Source organism: Eremomyces bilateralis (assembly GCF_010015585.1).
Source record: "Eremomyces bilateralis CBS 781.70 unplaced genomic scaffold P152scaffold_24, whole genome shotgun sequence".
Lineage (NCBI taxonomy): Eukaryota > Fungi > Ascomycota > Dothideomycetes > Eremomycetales > Eremomycetaceae > Eremomyces > Eremomyces bilateralis.
In genome coordinates this window covers 100,518-116,878 of record NW_022985090.1, presented here as the reverse complement: position 1 = coordinate 116,878, position 16,361 = coordinate 100,518, and the positions used below count along the sequence as shown (strand labels likewise).

Sequence of the window (16,361 nt, the reverse complement as noted above, 5' to 3'; positions counted from 1 at the left end):
CGGCACCAATCCTATTAAATATTGATGACGACGCCCACTGGTGTTTCTGATACGGCACAGCACTACATGGTATGCTATTAGCTGCATTACTTGATATTGATATTTTTCCTTGATTCATATGGATGCCTGCCCGAGCGGAGTGGCGGTATCACTGAGGTGATTCATGCATCCCTACCCGAGACAAAGGCAACGTGAACATTCACGGCCTGATTCGAAGTATCCTGTAGGAGGATTCCGAACTAAGCACTATCGGATCCTCATCCTCCACCTCATCTCGGAGCAGGTTAATAATATATTCCTGCGAGTTGCACCAATCTTCTCGTTGCAACACCACTATCCCGGAACTAGACTCCCCTGCACTTCATTCCCTTCACCCGTTATATCCGGAAACGAACCCTCACCACCTCCCCATGCCACCGGACCATCCTCGACCGAGCTCTCGTTCATCAAACTAGCCCGACCCGTGCAATCGAGACAGATTGGCCCCACTATCTTTGAAACATCCCCGCCAGAGGCTGCGCAAGCTTTCGCCATGCCACGCTAAGCAGGGTACCCGAAAGCTTGTCACCGTCACTTCGACTGCTTGATGTTTCGCTTCCACGCCAGCGGGTGGTTCTGTATCATCTACTCGAACCGCGGTAGGCTACATGTTGTATTTCAGCCAGGATGTACCCGAGATTGGAGCGACGCTTGAAAGGAGAGCGGAACGATGGCAATCGATCAACGCTCCAAAGGGAAATGTCTGACGAGATAAGATTTGATCGACTTGCTGGCATCATATCTAATTAATGTGTATGCGATATAAGATCTAAGGGATAGTAAGGACGCTAAACTAATGATTGACAGTGTCACGGTCGTACTTTTCGTGCTTTGAGGCGTTAATGTATTGTTGACTTATGGCCTGATACGGATGCCTCACGATACGATGTGATGTGATGCCTCCGATGTGTTAGGGGCTATCACGTGGTGATTCACAATCCCGCTTTGTGTATATTATATCTCTCTCTGTTCTGGTTTCCCATTCTCCTTCTTCATCTTTCGTTTCGTCAAATACAAGCTGTTTTACGATAGTGATCCATATCCATGGTCCTCCAAAATAGCACCGTGACAGACAGCTTCTATCCACGTAGGATCAGCGCACTTTTAATTTTCTCTTACAAGACAAGCCGAGCTTCTATTCGCTTTCCTAAGCACCTCAACCCTCAGAGCCAATCGATTAGTAGAGTATGCTGTGGAGGCAGGCCCTACGGAATAGCTTGTCAATGCTCAGAAGATGTTCCATCCATATGATATCTTCTATACGCCGTATAGTATTGTATTGGAACAATATCTATTAACCCTTTTGCTTTAAAGCATCTATCCTCACGGCTGAGAAGGAGAAGTTGATCATCAAACGAACAAAGACCCCCCTAAGTGCCAACTGACCGAAGGGAAGGGGCGACCGGAGACTCAACATCTAAAACATCCATCCTCTCGGACTTCTAGATTCCTAGAAGGAAATTGCAAAAAGCTCACGCCCCCTTACGACTACTCTACACGTAAGGGCAAGCGCTACAAAAACCCGCGGCATGGTGAAAGCAGGTTTTTGCACCAACAGAACCGTCATCGTCAAGAGGCTTCTGAAACCTCGACTCATAGTTGACTGTGACCGAATCGAACCGGGAGCTCTTGACTAGAGGGCATGACGAGGTCCACCAACCCCCAACACACCATAGTGACCCGGCGATTCATACACCAGAATACCTAAGATTTCGGTTTAAGTAGTGCAAAATTAATTCAATGCGCGTCGCAGAAAACATTTCGACTCTGAAACGACTAGGGTTCGAGCCACAGCATTGTGCCGACACTTGCTGCCATGCTGAACCTGATGACTCTCCGTCTCATTCGAAGCTCTTTCGAAGCGCAGATGACCGCGCAACAATTCCCAGCGCTTTCGCCGCTGAGCAATCATTTCTCGGCATACGTCGCACAATGTACTGTACTGGACATGGCACAATCTTTGTTTTTTCTTACCTTTTCGTGTAGTCTTCCGGGTTGGGAGAGCATGCGGCATCTAGGCATCGTCATTAGAGAAGTACTGAACAGCATCGCAGGTGGATACGCCAAATCAACAGATCGTGAAGCATATGCGCGAAGAAAGGGCAACTTATTACGATTTATTATCCACACTCCTGGAAGATTTCATTTGAGCGCTACAGATCAAGAAGATGGGCGTGGAAGATGGAAGATTTCTTGCGAGGCATGAGTGTAGAATGAAGAATCAGAGTGAGATCTGTGTCGTCCATGGTTCGCTCTCAGTTGAGGTCAGAGGTCATTAAAGGGGCGTGCACGTGACACTCATGCACCTAGCTCCACCCCACTCCACCCCCACCTACCGGAAAATCAAACTTCCTCCATCTCCGCCCGTCCATCAACCTCAACCTAGATCACCACGTGCCTCCACCAATATCAACAAACCGCAACCGCAAATCAAATCCATATCGCAACCTATCCCCACACCATACACCGCATCACCAACCCTCTTTCTTCACTTCAATCACGCATCAAACCATGTCCGAACGCGGCGCCTTCCGCGCCCGAGGCGGCCCTCGCGGAGGACGCGGTGGCCGGGGCGGTCGTGGCGGGGGACGGGGACGCGGCGATCGAGAGGGCGGGGAGGGGAGGGCGGGGAGGGAAGGAGGGGAGGAGGGGAGGGAGAGGAAGAAGGAGAATATTTTAGATCTCGGGCGGTATATGGATAAGGAGATTCGGGTGAAGTTTAATGGGGGCAGGGAAGGTGGGTTGGATAGGCTTTTCTTTGGTTTTTTTTTTTCTACGGATTGTTTTTATGGAGGTTGGGGTGGAGATGACGAGGAGGATTGGAGGTGGTGACGGGGTTTTCTTCATTTTTGGATTCGCTGGATGCGGCGGTGAGGAGCAGAAATAGCTAACGGAATCCCCAGTCATCGGCCTCCTCAAAGGCTTTGACCAGCTCATGAACCTCGTCCTCGACGAAGTCAAAGAGACCGTCCGCGGTATGTCCTATCTTTACTCCTCCCTCCCCCATCTCGGTACTAACACGTCGAACAGACGAAGAAGGCAACGAATCCACCCGCCCACTCGGCCTGGTCGTCGCAAGAGGGACGTTGCTAACCGCCATCTCGCCGCTCGATGGGAGTCAGGAGATTCAGAATCCTTTTTTGAACGCGGAGGAGGAGTGAGGGAGACGGGTGATGGGGTTATGTCGCCTGGATTGCGCTTGGGGATGTGAGATGGGTGCGAAGCGCTTGATTCTACGATCGGATCATGGAATGGATGAGGTTGTTGGGTTATGAAAAGGATGGAGGCTCAGTTTTCCGATGCGCAGAAAGCAGAAGCGCAAACCTGTTCGGAAGCGAAGCTCAGGAATTCGGCGCAGCTTGCTTGACGAGAATGGACGCGGCGACGGTCAAGAGATACGGTCATCCTCTTGGACGAGACGATTATTCCCAAGTACGAAGCTCCTCATCTCATAGCTTCATGATGGCACTCCAAGCTGCCGAATAAGAAGGGTGAGCTTATGAATAGGAATGTCCGTATAATTCATGGGCTTATAATCATATATGGCATTAAGACCAGAACAATATCATACAACCGTGGTTCTCTCGCACTCGAAACTCGCATCCGAAACACCACGCAACCAGCTAGAGCCACCATCCCACACTCCTCCTTTCACGCCCCTACCTTCTTCCCCTTCTTCGGCGCCTTATGCAGCCGATTCCGCCCCTTCAAACTCGGATGCACCTTCAACTTCCCATTCCCATTCCCATTCCCATTCCCATTCCCACTACCTCCACTACCCCCACTGCCCCCACTCCCAACACTAACCCTCCTAATCGCCACGCCCATCTCCTCGGATTTCCTCACACTCCCCCGCTCACCCATATCCATCGCCTTCACAGCGGCGCTATCCTTCATCTCCGGCATATCAGACGCGCCGACTAGCCCTTTTCCGCCAGCGGAGCCGAACCCGACTTCCCTTGGCTGCACGTCACTAGTCCCGTCACGGGGCGCATAAAGTTCGCTCTGTTTTGGCGGCGTGTGACGTCCAGCGTAGACAGCCTCTACGTCCACAGCGCCGATGCTCGCACCGCCAGCGCCTGAGATGGCGGGTTTATAGTTGGATGTATCTGCCGCGTCAGGTCGGGGACCATGGTGGCTGAGCCCGAGCTCCTCGAAGTGCCGGTTCGTCAAATGGCGAGGAGCGGCGTGGTCGTAGCTATGGGGTTTATGGGGGTAGTCGGGAGGCCCGCCGGTGGGGTATTTGGTGGATTGGTCGGCTTGAGGGCGTGGGAAGGCGGGTTGGGTGAAGCCGGCGGCGACAAAACGGGGGTCGGCGCGGCGGACGACTGGGTCGTGGTCGGAGGGGAGGATGCCGGGATAGGGGTAATTGGCCCCTGGAGGGTCTGCTAGTTGTGTGTAGTCAGGAGCAGCACTGCCGGAAATGAATTCTGGGGTTTGAGGCTGCTGGTGGCTATATACGCTGCTCGTCGCATCAGTCGGATACTGGTGATGAGAGGCGTCCAGCGCGGGTGTTGCTCCGAATCCTCCTGCTGCTGCCATAGCACCGTATCCATAGCTGCCAGTGCTGTCCATGCCCTGTCCTTCCGTGTAATCGTAGCCCATGTTACCCGTTCCATAGCGGCTAGGCTCTCGGGGTGCATCGGCAAAGCCAGTGGCACTGTTTGGCCCGTAGGTGGTACTGTCTCCTGGTGCATAGATTTTGCTTTCTCGCGGTCCCGAGGAGGAACTCTCTCGAGTAATAGGTTCGTGGCGAAGTTCTGAGTCCTTCTGGTTCCCCAGTACCTCAGAAGTGAGAGCACCGGATCCGACTGCAGCAGCGCCTGTGGCCGCGACGGCGCCATAGTGGTGGTCCTTCTCGTCGTCCAATTTCTCATCCTTCATTGCAGGGGGGGGGTCTTCGGGTTCCTGCTGGGCACGATTCTGAGAAGAGGTGCGGTCAGGAATACGGACCGCAGCTGAAGCAGAATCATGATTTCCTGGGTTCTCTCCTACAGGCTCGACTGCCTCATCATAGCTGTGTTTCTTGCTCTTACGACGATGCGTCAATCGGTGGATGAGGCCCTTCTTTTCCTTTCCCGATTCAGTGCTTGCCTTCCGCGCATGCTTACTGTCCTTCTTCTCGAGCATGCTTCTCCTTGGCGAGATGTCTCCAATGACTCGGTCCCCAGGCGATATGTCTGCATTTTCTGGTTGATGTGCGAGAATTTGTTCGTGCTCTCCGTGCTGATGAGTAATAACAACTCCTAGTCCAGTGGTACCAACTTTAGCAGCCACTGTATTGCCATGCTTTGATTGATCTTTGTGACCCCCCGGACCCTTCTCGCTCTGCTCATCCCCTAACGCTGGCCGGTTCGATACATATGGTGAGACAAACTCTGTCCCCTTCTCAGCGTCACCTTGAGGCCTTTCCGTAGTGAGTGAAGTAACTTGGGTTGGGATATCCTGGACTGTCGATTGCGGCTCTGGGATCGGCTGGGATGATGGTTCACTGACTTGGTTAGCCGCCACTGCACTATCTGGTGCATAGCCCTGCTCATGAGCAACCGGCCCAGATATCGGATATGACCCTGGAGGTTGTGGCTGTCCGATCGTCTCCATCGTGGGAACTTCCTCGTTCCGTCCAAGCATCGTAGCAGCTACCCCCGTTGTACCTATCGCTCCAGCAGGGATAGCCGCTCGAGATTCTGCAAAGGGGCCTGACACTGAAGTCCCACTAATTGCTCTCTGAGTATCCAGTTGCGTGGCCCTCTGGCCTGGCGTTGAACCCCTCTGAGGCACTGGTTTCCTGGTTATTCCACCAGCATGCTTGACTCCTCGTTTCCCGCTCAGAATTCCGTCAACTCGTGGATCCAGTGATTTAGCACTGTAAGGGCTCCTATGGCCTGAATAGCTGCTCCCATGACTGCTCCCACGCGAAAGTTCATCGCTTCCCGTGGGTGAAGTAGGGCCCGTAGTTCCGGATCCTCCTCTGGAATACGCGCCTGCACCAACCGCTCCTCCTGCTCCAAGGCCAGGAGACTCGTCGCTCAGAGTGTTATGAGGGCAAGAACCCAGAGCCTCAGTCGGTGCAGGTGCGAGGGCCGCCATTGATGATCCAGGGAGATCTCTCACCGCTGGAAGGGCCTGTGCCGTCGGAGGTTGCTTGCCAGTTGCCGGTTCCGCCACGTATGAACTGTGATCTTGCGAAAATGCATTAGCTCCAGAAGCCCCAGCAGCAGCCGAATCCGCAGCGCTGGTATCTATAGGTGTTGAAGTGCCAATGAAATGTTCTTTCCGTGGTGCTTTTCCGATATGGCCAGACTTGATGCTCGCTATAGTCGGCGCGTTGCTCCCAGAATCCAGTGAGCTATTATCTGTCCCTGGTACCAAGAGGTTTGATGGGGGGTCTGGTTGTACGCTTCTGGGACTTTCGGTCGTGTTATTCCCGGGCGCTATGGAGTGAGGAGTGCTACTCGGATTCCCTGCCCCAGAGGCCCTGCGATTCTTCTGCCCTGCGCTATAGCGCTGAAGAGTAGCAGCAGACGGAGGCCTATTCGGAGGGTCAGTTGGTAGTTTCTGGGGAGCAGGATATGATAGACAAACATAACGAGCTCTCTGAATTTCTCCATCTTTCGTTCCTCGGTCGGAGAGACCATACTTCCCGATTGACTGGCAAATCCACCCCTCTGTGCCAATCCAGGCGCCGAATTTCTCTTCGCTTTCAACCCTCGCGGTGTCCAGTGGGACAAATATGCGGCGGTAATGGGAGCAGATGGTATTGCGATTACAGGAAATGGCTGAGCAGACCAGGAAAAGAAGGAAGTTCTGGAGTCAACGGTGGAAAGTTTGGTACGAAGTTTGGTGGTAACTTGTATGACCTCACCATTTCCTGATCGGGCAGGATCGCTACAGGGATTGTAACGGCCCCACCTTCTTCCATGCGAAAATACTAACGTCACCCATTTTCTCCGCGTTTTTATTTCTCGATCGGCTCATGGCATGCAAGCATTGGGTGAATGAGCCGGAACATTGTACTCATATTCAGAATTATTCAATTATACTATGACACAGTAGAACGAAGATGCATCAAGCGATGGTCCTAGTTGACCCCGAACTACGGGCAAGCATCCGGTGCTTGATGTTCAGACAAAAGCTTCGTATTGAATTGATTACCTGACCGCTGTATATGAACTTAGATTAGGCTGTCCTGCGATAGCTTCATATCTTTTCAATAGATGTATTATATAGTACACCACCTAGCCAGAAGGCACCTTGGATCTAGCTTTCCGACACAGGACTGGTTTCTCTTCTACCAACACTCGCCCCCTTTCCACCGTCATGGCCTGGACCCAGTCAACCGTCCTAAAGCTTCTCGTCATCTTCCGTACCTTGTCATATATCTCGGAGCAAACCCTCCCTTCTATACCATTAACGTTTACCGGCCGTTTCCACAGCGACCGCGCCTGCTCCGCCGGAACCCTCAACTTTACGGCAATTCGACGGATCTATTCTTCGACGCATTCCAAGAAGCCGTCGGTCCGACCACATATCGTGGAGACCGAACCACGCTGTGCCAAGTCTACCTTCAGGTGAAATATGATCTGTTGGATCAATGGTCGCCGGCCACGATGACGTTTCGTGGACGTAGTTGGTTGGACAGCGCGGTTGCGAATTTGAGCCCGACGTATTTGTTCGCTAGTGGTGGAAACCAGGTGCAGATTCTTTCGCGGTTCAGTGGACTCCGACGAATCGTTTCTAACGAGCTTGAAAAGATGGCAATTTTCCGGACATTGATCAGCGGCAAGGAGCTTGACGATGCTGGTAGGTTTAACGCGACCGCTTCAAATAAAGGTGCTACTCTTTGATCTGAATGCGGCCGAGGTGATGACATCGTCATGGGTACCTATCGTATCTCTTTCCCGTTTGATGCGAGCGGGAATTCCAGCGGAGAGGTCACACTGGAGAATGTTCGGCTTAGTAGCCCAGACGTTGAAGATGTTATTTGCCGTAAATGTATCGCATCCTTGAATTTTATCTTGCTGTTGAGGACGTGAGGGTGCCATGTAAAGCGATAGCAAAATTCTTGACTGGCAGTACATAGTTCGAGCTTTTCTGTCTAGTGATTTGGAAAATCTCAACCCTCCAGCGGCTTATCATTGTATCAATTCATTGTCAAGAGTAGGAGCATGGTGGTCGTGCTCAAGAACAAACTCCAAAAATATAAGCGGATAATTAACACAAAGATAAGACGTGGGACGCCAGAAGCCAGTACTCGTACCGAAAGAAGATTGGACTTTGAAGAAGCGGAAGAGAGAAGAACGGCAGGCCTATGGAGTGCCATATATACCAAAGCATAGTAGGAATTATATAGAGAAGTCGATTGCGAACGAGTGCAAGTCGTCTGAATATCCAACCCTTCTGCCATGAACTACTACCTCTCGCCAGGAGCAGGATATGTGTAGGTAGCTTGACTCCAACCACTCTGACCCGTTTGCACGTACACCAACCTTTGGAGTTGAAACTTTGGTCCCTCGCTCATCATATGCTGTCTCATGGAAGTGAAACCACCTAGCTATGCCGAAGGGTCGAGAAAATGACAGTGGCATCATTCCTGGTGTCAAGGAATCGGTGAACTAAGGTTCTAGATTGACCCGGAGTTAAGCCCTCAACTCCAATCAATCTCCGAGTACCTGGTCATACCATGGTAGCGAATCAAACCCAGTCCCGGATGTTGACGGAAACAACATGCACGAAACAGGCGCAGAACCGCAGAAACGAATGAATCGATGCCTGAGACTGAGACCTCCTGCCTAGAGCGATCACCAGGTGGCAATCTCCTGTGTGCCTTGCTCAAGCCCTCAACGTGCTCAACTAGCTTTGAGTTTCGAGAGGCCGACAGCTGCACAATAATTTAACGATGCAACTACGGAATAGAGCCTACAGTAGCAGACCCAATAAGGAAGCTCAACTCCAAGAGGCGTTCAATATAAGCTCACCGAACCAAGAAATACGAATTGGCTTCCCTAGCCCTGAACAGGAATGTAACAGCCCACCCCTCGCAAGGCGCACCCCACGCAATCATGCACGCAACTCTGTCCTGTATCGAAGACCATTCGTCATTGGAAGCTGATCCCCGAATCACCGCCCAACCCATTGGATTCGCCCCTCTAACCCCTGTCGACCGGCTTATCCGAGCCCCATCCAGCCAGATTCTCCGGCCTCCGCCCTGTAGGTCGCAGTCGCCGAAGCCACCCCGAAGCCCCCGTCCGCGATTAGCGAGCCGACCAATCACCCGGGGCGGTGCATGCCATTCCAAAAGGTCGATCGATTCTCCACGCTGCCAGACTGGGAAGGCGACAAAACTCAGAACCCAGAATCAAAACCCAGAATCAAAACCCAGAAATGCGATTCGGGAATCTGGATCTTTCGCGGGCCCCAGTGAGGCGGCGTGGCGCGGAATCCAACCCGGTCCCGAGGGTGTCGGTTTGTGTGTGGTTTTAGGGTGCGAATGGTCTTGCGGGTGGGCGCGGAGGAATCCGAGTTGTGAGATGCCTCGAGGTGCTTGGGCCCTAGGGGGATGGCGCTCCATCGACGTGGGACTGGGTCTGGTTGGCGGCAGATTTGGTGGATGATGGCTGATGGGAGATGTGGACGTCAGATTGCGAAATGGGTTTCGGGGGCGGATGGACTCCGTCCCTTCACCTTATTACGATGCCGACGCTCCACCTCTCTTGGTATCACTTGATCCTTCTTTCTGCTCTTCGACACAGTACGATGTGAATATGTCATGGTGTTAGTTGAGGTCGTCCCTCGTTATCACCACTACGGTTCAACACTGCCGATTATCTCCTTTTCGACCGAATTGCTCTCCAACGTCACTTCCACGCGATATCCCGGCCACAGTCTCCCTTCCGTCACTCCACGACGATAAGACAACACAAAACACTTTCACGAACTATACATATTCGACCTTATGGATCCGTAACGTCTACTTCCAGAGAGCCATCAATCGCTTCCATCCCCTCCTCTCCAACATTCGCTATCACATCCCTCCGTCTCCTCACAATGTCCCTCCGCAACCGCCTCAAACGTTACGTCTCCCGCGACTCCTCCACCACCACTCTCCCCAAATCCGCCACAACAACCACCACGACTAAACCCTCCCGCAACCCCATCATCAAACTCCGCGCCAAATCCAAACGCAAATCCTCCCTCCCCTCCACCCCCGCCAACCCCAACGATCCGGACCCCAACCACGTCCTCTACCGCCCCGATGAATCCCTCCCCCTCCCCAAATACCGCCGCCCCGTCGCCAAGGCCCACCGCGAGCAGCTCGAGAACTACGATTGGGCCACCAGCTGGCGGAGGAGGAGCGTGCTAAGTGAATATTCGCCGGGGCACAGTTGCGCGAGCAGTCGGCGGGGCAGTCGGCAGGAGGACACGCCGGTGCTGGTCGGGATCCCGCGGAAGAGCTTCCAGAAAGCGCGGCCGCTGGCGGAGATCGTGGTCGATGAGCCGGTGTGCGAGGAGCTGGATGTCGAGGCGCGGGAAGGGGCGGTGGCGGTTACGGCAGTGGACGGTGACCCGCAACAACAGCTCCCGAGCCTGACGCGGTGTGAAGGGAAGCCGCGGGAGACTCCGGGAGATAGCGTGATTGATGGGATGGAAGGGGGGCGGAGCGACGGGATCAAGACGCCGTCGTTGGTGGCGGAAGACAGTCTTGATAGCCGAAGTACACCGACGACGTTGACGCAGGAGGAGGAAATGGAGGCACGGAGGATCTTGCGGACGCCGCAGCGGGAGGCGCCGTTTTGTGTGGAAGAGTTGGCGTTGGCGTTGAAGAGGAGTCAGTTGGCGTCGGTGGGCTGATGGGATGTGCAGGATGGGTGCGGGGGATCAGCGAGGGGGGCGAATGAATTATGATTGCATTCTGGAAGGCGTTCGTTATTTGCGTGGCATCGCTTGGAGTCGTGGCATTGTCTGCGGCAAGCTAGGCATTGGATGGGATACTGCATTACTTGCATGATGCATACACTATCACTCTTAGATAGACGAGTAAATGGGTGGCATAGACTGCTGTATGGGAGGGCGACTGTATTCATACATGTCTCGAATAACCACAGTTCGTGTTTTAGCATCCGCTAGGAGCCTTCGCTACTCATACATGGCCCAATTAAATGTCTCTTTCTTTACTCTAATTCTTCTCCGCACCCCTCTTTGTGATGTGAGTCGTTTCCTAGGAAGAGAATTGGTGGATATCATGGAGAAGTGGTGTACGTCTAGGAGCCCCCCATACATCCCACTTCCCCTTGAAGATCAGCTCTTGGGTGTACATGCAGCACCTCACGATATCCTCCTTGAACATATATGTAGCAGTGGAGCTCGGGAAGCTATCGTCCGAGACCACTTCCAGCATCCTTCCTCTGTGAATGGTGGACAAACTCCTCCCATTCATCTAGCAATTAATCCACCGGGTCATTCACATCACCTTGCTCGTCGTTCAATATAGCACCAGATGACGTCTAGTGAGCTCCTCAGGTTATTCATCCTCTTAATCTGAGATCTGTCGCTATACGACTGGTCGATCTGACCAGTGGTCATCGTTTCTCTGTAGATCTCTTGATATATAGTCGCCGAATGTAGGCTATGTACATCTGCATCAGAGTATCGTTAGCATGGTGTCTGGAGACGACTCAGTCTCGGTCAGGAACCCGGGAGGCGAGGTGTTGGGTCTCGGGACGGCGGTTCACATATAGAAAGTTCTTTTGCACCTCTTATATCGCATAGCTTCCATCCCTAGTCCTATTCGGCCTTTTCACAAAGTTTTGCCTGTCTGCTCTCTGATTTGGGCTCCTCCTGGCGCTGGAGCCAACTCTGCTCATAAGGTATATTGGTTCCGATGAGCGGCTTTGGTCCAATTGCTAAAAATGGAGCGGCCTCTCCATGATCATACTCATGTATCCAGATGGTCGATGAACAGTGCTTTCACCCCTAAAGTAGGTCGACCGGAACTATGACAGACTGGCGATTGCGGCTCACACCAATGCAGGCTTCGTTACACCACGGCTTCCGTAATTAATGGTTTTATCTCGGTCCCGACTTTGAAAGACATGAACAACCACATCCACTGGACTGTAACACGATATCACACACCCTGTCAACTGGAAAAGAAAGGAGAGGAGAATGGACGGGTTACTGTCACTAGCGAAACCGCCTTCCTCCCTTTGACCCTCCAGAATTCACCAAGAAAGAGTTTTGGAGTGGCGACAATCAGAGTTGAAGGAGTTCATAGTCTTAGTAATCGAGCAGCAGAAAGCGGAGCCTTTCGTGCTTCTCGTTGACGCGCTAGACGAGTGCAACGAGGCAGATGTGCGTGACGTAGTTGGTTTTCTCGAGTCGCTGAGCATCTACGCTATTACGTTTGGTGCGAATCTGAGAATTTGTCTCTCGAGTCGTCACTATCCGAGTGTTAGAATGAAGAAAAATCTTGAGTTTGACGGTAGAGAAGAGTGAATATCATCAAAAAGACATAACAAGATATGTCAAGGAGAGATTGAGCAAAAAGGACAATGATATGGAAGATTTGGACGATATGAACGATATCGAGGATGAGATTCTAAGAAGAGCAAACGGGATTATCATGTGGGTTGTCATTGTGGTTTCGCTGCTTAACAAAGCCTATGATGAGGGTCGTATTGAGGCCATGCGTAAGACATTAGAGGAGGTACCGAACGATCTCGAGGAGGAGTTCAACAACCTCTTGAGAAGAGACGGCGAAGACAAGGCAGAGACAATTCCCATGCTTCAATGGGTGCTGTTCTCTCAGCGGCTGCTGAAGCCTGAAGAGCTCTTTTAAGCTGTGGTGAACGACAGCAGAGGGCGATGGAATCGATCCAAATTCAATAACAACACTATCCGACGACGCATCACCTCCTCGTCCCGAGGCCTGCTCGAGGTTCGAAAAGGTAATAAGGCGTCTGTGCAATTCATCCATCTGTCGGCCAATGACTTCCTACTACGAAATCAAAGGCTACAGAAGCTGGACCCAACGCTGGTCCCAGAGCCTATCAGTTGCAGCCATGGCCAGCTGTGCGCCTCTTGCCGGTCAGCTATCGAGCAGGTTAGTATTATGGCACCGACGAGCGAGAAGAAAATGGAGGAGATGGATATTGATTATTCTTTTCTAGGGTATGCAGTGAGCCATATATGTACTCGACCATGCAGAGAAGGCACTATCCGAAGGTGTCATGCGAGAGGCTATTGTACAGTGGCTTCGAAAGCAACACAATTGGTTTATGTGGTGGAAAATATTTTTCCATACCACTGGCGGTGGTGCGGAGTATCCGTGGCTAGAAAATAGCATGGAGGCGGGACTTCTTTATAGTAATTATGTCTTGTCGCTTTGTGGTTGTCAACATTTGATCAAGGACGCAGTCAGGCCACTTCGGCACGGCATTGCGAGCAGCTGCGACTCGAGGCCACGAAACGATGGTCCAGCAGCTACTAGCTTTTCAACGTGCGCTTGAAATTACACGTGCGAAGTCGTGAATTAATCTGAGAAATCCTTCCTATGAAGAGCGGTCTAACCAGCATCCGAGGGGAAAAGTTCTCTAGGCGGAAAAGGATCCTTCAAAAGCTTGGATTGCAATGGAAAGCGGATTTGTCTTCGTGAAGCTTGCAAGTCTGTATAACGGAGTACTCTAATCCGTTGTATTTGTAGTTCTATGTCAGCTGAGTGTTTAAGGAGTAGTCTTTCTTTCTCTCCAAACCTCTATTACACTGAGGGTTCAAGGAGTCATCAACTTCTTTCCAACTTGCGAGAAGCTTTGTCTGCATCTGTCTAAGTTCCAGCCGCATGGCGGCGCATTCTTTCTCTGTAAAACTGGTGATAGCTTTATACTTTTGCAGCTCTCAGTCACGCTTGTACGTGGCCGCATCAGCAACTGTGGCCGCCTTGCCTTGGACATCCTTATTACCACAATCTTGAAGAATATACACCTGGCTGCTTGGAGAAAGCGGGGAATGTTTAGATAGTTAGGTGAACCTAATGAAGATGCCATGAAAATTCGACTACCTCCCGAGCCTCAAAGGACATTCTATCCCAACAGTCCGCCGGGAGCGCTACACCTATCGGATTGAATCTATCCCATAGCTTTGCGGCCTCTCGATACAACATTTAGAAAAACCACGATGTCCGCCGGGCTCAAATGAAGTAAGACCGCAATGTGTACAACGGTTTGTACACTCATGCCAAGCTATATAGTCATCTCTTCCGCATCAGAGGCGAATAAGCATCCTCTAAGTCATCTCCTAAGGTCTGTGCCAGTTTGAACCTCGAATACATTGAGTTATGATTCGTGGTTTTACCTGATTCTGTTTGTTTACCTCTGGGAAATCAGGGTGCCAGTAGAAATGCCGAAGGCCGGTGTCCTCTTGGGACTCGGAGTAACCTTGACTCTGCATTGTCTGCAGCTTTAGTTTCTGGGACCTTTAATCAGTAGACTGATCGGTATCCATATACTTACCCATGCCGCTCACGGTGGGTATCTTGAACTGAGGCACGGACGGATGTCCGCAGTCTCCTGGACTCTGGGAACTCGAATGGTATGGATTATTGGAATCCATTTTCTTGTTGTCATCTGTGATGCTGTTGATGGGGGTGGGCCGCGGATTTTGATGATGATGTGTGTGAGTGGGGGAGGCGTGAGTGTAAGAGTTGAAAGTTGAAATTCATTGACAGAACATTGAATCAACTGATGGCGGTTACAAGATTCGCATTCGTCTGATCTTTCTGCCATGTTACGTCCTTTAGCTCTTATCATGTAATTATGTACTCGCTATTCCAATCCATCTGGAGTAGACTAAATTGACGACTCAGTGACTTTGACATTCGGCTCGAGCCTGCTTGGAGGTTACCGAACATCGAGATTGCTCTCCAAGAAAAGGGCAAATCTGGTCACGTGCACACGTGCTTCCTCCTGAAACACTTCGACCCTTCCAAAGAGGAAATGATCTGGAAGAGCTGAAGGAACGCGAAGGCTTGGGGAACCCTGGCTGGGCCCGCAATCAATTTGAAGTTTCGTGTTACGCTCTACAGAGAGAAGAACACTTGGAAGGAGCACTGCACGTATTCACTAAGACTCCAGTCTCATTGATGTGGTATCGATGCTCCCCCGTATCCTCCTTGATATCCGCGCATCGCCCCCTGATTGAACCCAAGGAGACGCTCGTCTGATCATTGAAACGAACCCCTCTCCCACCATTGATGCGGACAACCGTATTATGCCTTCTCCCATCGTCACCGCGACCATCCAAGCGACCACACTTGCATCTCTCTCCAATGCCTTAGCACAGTCCATCCAGCTATACCAGGGTGACGTATGGCTCCCCTTCCCATCCTCAAGACCCAATGCACCCCCACCGCTAACCACCCCACTCGATCAGAAACCCAACGGCTTCTCCCCCATCGAGCTCCTCCGATTCTCCGCCCTCCAAATCGTCTGTGCGCCCCCCAACTACCTCTGGCAACAATGGCTCGAACGCACCTTCCCCGCCTACGCCCCCTCCCGGCCCTTCTCCTCCCTCTTCTCTCGCCGATCCAGCGGCACCGAATCTGAGAAACCCGGCGTCGGTGGCCGAAACCACTCCCCGGCTATCAACCGCGAGAAAGAGAAAGACCTCGAACTGGGCGACAAGCGACCGCACTCCCCGCACCGGCGTACCTCTCCGAGCTCTGTCGACGCAGGGGAACGGAAGCTGAACCTGCGGAATACGATGACGAAGTGGTTTATCGACTGCATCACGCTGGGGGCGGTCGTCAATACGGTGTTGTTCCTGGTGCTCATGGGGATCATGAAGGGATATACGACGGAGAAGATCTACGGGATGGCGTGGAGCGAGACGGTGCCGATTATCGTGGCGGGATATCGCGTGTGGCCGATTGCGAGCATCATTAGCTTCAGTTGCGTGCCAGTGGAGAAGCGGATTGTGTTTTTGAGCGCGGTGGGGTTGGCGTGGGGCGTGTATATGAGTTTGGTGGGGAGTAAGCTATGAGGGTGCCATCAGGGTTGGGTGGGTTGGAGATGGATGTGCTTGGTACTGATAACGGCTGGGTATACATGCCTCGAAGGAAAGACACTATGGCGTTATGAGGGAATACGGGCAATGCAGTTTTGGCTTGGAAGAGGGATTCATATGCAGTGCATGGTATCCACCAGTCGTAAATGCCTGGCCACATACTCTCGAAGTGTAATTCACGTGAATATAAAAGCCAATGCCGGCGAATGGATTTCCGGACGACTCCATTGGTAGATGCACCACTGTACGAACATATATTATCA

General features: G+C 52.0%; 8 protein-coding genes across 8 annotated transcripts; 7 read left to right on the top strand and 1 right to left on the bottom strand.

Annotated features, from left to right (window-relative positions):
* Positions 1-16: 16 nt before the first annotated feature.
* Positions 17-918, top strand: P152DRAFT_158550 (uncharacterized protein). Its single transcript, XM_033673998.1, has 2 exons — positions 17-638; positions 847-918. The coding sequence occupies exon 1, from the start codon at positions 164-166 to the stop codon at positions 542-544; it is 381 nt and encodes a 126-aa protein (XP_033531112.1). The 5' UTR covers positions 17-163; the 3' UTR covers positions 545-638; positions 847-918.
* A 1,758-nt stretch (positions 919-2,676) lies between these two features.
* On the top strand, positions 2,677-3,651 carry P152DRAFT_461424 (LSM-domain-containing protein). Its single transcript, XM_033680125.1, has 3 exons — positions 2,677-2,776; positions 2,943-3,014; positions 3,070-3,651. The coding sequence occupies exons 1-3, from the start codon at positions 2,734-2,736 to the stop codon at positions 3,198-3,200; spliced, it is 246 nt and encodes an 81-aa protein (XP_033531111.1). The 5' UTR covers positions 2,677-2,733; the 3' UTR covers positions 3,201-3,651.
* Positions 3,652-3,690: 39 nt separating this feature from the next.
* P152DRAFT_484578 (uncharacterized protein) lies at positions 3,691-6,884 on the bottom strand (the record flags this gene model as incomplete). The annotated part of the gene is made up of 2 exons (XM_033682013.1): positions 6,625-6,884; positions 3,691-6,571 (listed from the first exon to the last, which is right to left on the bottom strand). The coding sequence occupies exons 1-2, from the start codon at positions 6,675-6,677 to the stop codon at positions 3,691-3,693; spliced, it is 2,934 nt and encodes a 977-aa protein (XP_033531110.1). The 5' UTR covers positions 6,678-6,884.
* Positions 6,885-7,055: 171 nt separating this feature from the next.
* P152DRAFT_158481 (uncharacterized protein) lies at positions 7,056-8,101 on the top strand. Its single transcript, XM_033673997.1, has one exon. It carries the CDS (start codon positions 7,257-7,259, stop codon positions 7,884-7,886), a length of 630 nt encoding a protein of 209 aa, XP_033531109.1. The 5' UTR covers positions 7,056-7,256; the 3' UTR covers positions 7,887-8,101.
* An 874-nt stretch (positions 8,102-8,975) lies between these two features.
* P152DRAFT_158432 (uncharacterized protein) lies at positions 8,976-9,986 on the top strand. The gene has a single exon (XM_033673995.1). It carries the CDS (start codon positions 9,102-9,104, stop codon positions 9,651-9,653), a length of 552 nt encoding a protein of 183 aa, XP_033531108.1. The 5' UTR covers positions 8,976-9,101; the 3' UTR covers positions 9,654-9,986.
* On the top strand, positions 9,870-10,985 carry P152DRAFT_158458 (uncharacterized protein). The gene has a single exon (XM_033673996.1). It carries the CDS (start codon positions 10,087-10,089, stop codon positions 10,888-10,890), a length of 804 nt encoding a protein of 267 aa, XP_033531107.1. The 5' UTR covers positions 9,870-10,086; the 3' UTR covers positions 10,891-10,985.
* A 1,610-nt stretch (positions 10,986-12,595) lies between these two features.
* On the top strand, positions 12,596-13,817 carry P152DRAFT_516655 (uncharacterized protein; the record flags this gene model as incomplete). Its single annotated transcript, XM_033682960.1, has 4 exons — positions 12,596-12,728; positions 12,895-12,986; positions 13,051-13,141; positions 13,246-13,817. The coding sequence occupies 4 exons, from the start codon at positions 12,596-12,598 to the stop codon at positions 13,545-13,547; spliced, it is 618 nt and encodes a 205-aa protein (XP_033531106.1). The 3' UTR covers positions 13,548-13,817.
* A 1,230-nt stretch (positions 13,818-15,047) lies between these two features.
* On the top strand, positions 15,048-16,346 carry P152DRAFT_509214 (uncharacterized protein). The gene is made up of 2 exons (XM_033682615.1): positions 15,048-15,399; positions 15,466-16,346. Exons 1-2 carry the CDS (start codon positions 15,304-15,306, stop codon positions 16,072-16,074), a joined length of 705 nt encoding a protein of 234 aa, XP_033531105.1. The 5' UTR covers positions 15,048-15,303; the 3' UTR covers positions 16,075-16,346.
* The last annotated feature ends 15 nt before the right edge of the window (positions 16,347-16,361 follow it).

What these genes read in the sequence shown, in the direction of transcription:
- P152DRAFT_509214 (XM_033682615.1), top strand. Translation starts at nt 15,304, where the DNA reads ATGCCTTCTCCCATCGTCACCGCGACCATCCAAGCGACCACACTTGCA. An exon ending in TCCAGCTATACCAGGGTGAC is followed by an intron (nt 15,400 to 15,465) that starts GTATGGCTCCCC and finishes CCACTCGATCAG; the next exon opens with AAACCCAACGGCTTCTCCCC.
- P152DRAFT_158481 (XM_033673997.1), top strand. Translation starts at nt 7,257, where the DNA reads ATGTATTATATAGTACACCACCTAGCCAGAAGGCACCTTGGATCTAGC.
- P152DRAFT_158550 (XM_033673998.1), top strand. Translation starts at nt 164, where the DNA reads ATGCATCCCTACCCGAGACAAAGGCAACGTGAACATTCACGGCCTGAT.
- P152DRAFT_158458 (XM_033673996.1), top strand. Translation starts at nt 10,087, where the DNA reads ATGTCCCTCCGCAACCGCCTCAAACGTTACGTCTCCCGCGACTCCTCC.
- P152DRAFT_158432 (XM_033673995.1), top strand. Translation starts at nt 9,102, where the DNA reads ATGCACGCAACTCTGTCCTGTATCGAAGACCATTCGTCATTGGAAGCT.
- P152DRAFT_461424 (XM_033680125.1), top strand. Translation starts at nt 2,734, where the DNA reads ATGGATAAGGAGATTCGGGTGAAGTTTAATGGGGGCAGGGAAG. An exon ending in GTTTAATGGGGGCAGGGAAG is followed by an intron (nt 2,777 to 2,942) that starts GTGGGTTGGATA and finishes CGGAATCCCCAG; the next exon opens with TCATCGGCCTCCTCAAAGGC. An exon ending in AGTCAAAGAGACCGTCCGCG is followed by an intron (nt 3,015 to 3,069) that starts GTATGTCCTATC and finishes CACGTCGAACAG; the next exon opens with ACGAAGAAGGCAACGAATCC.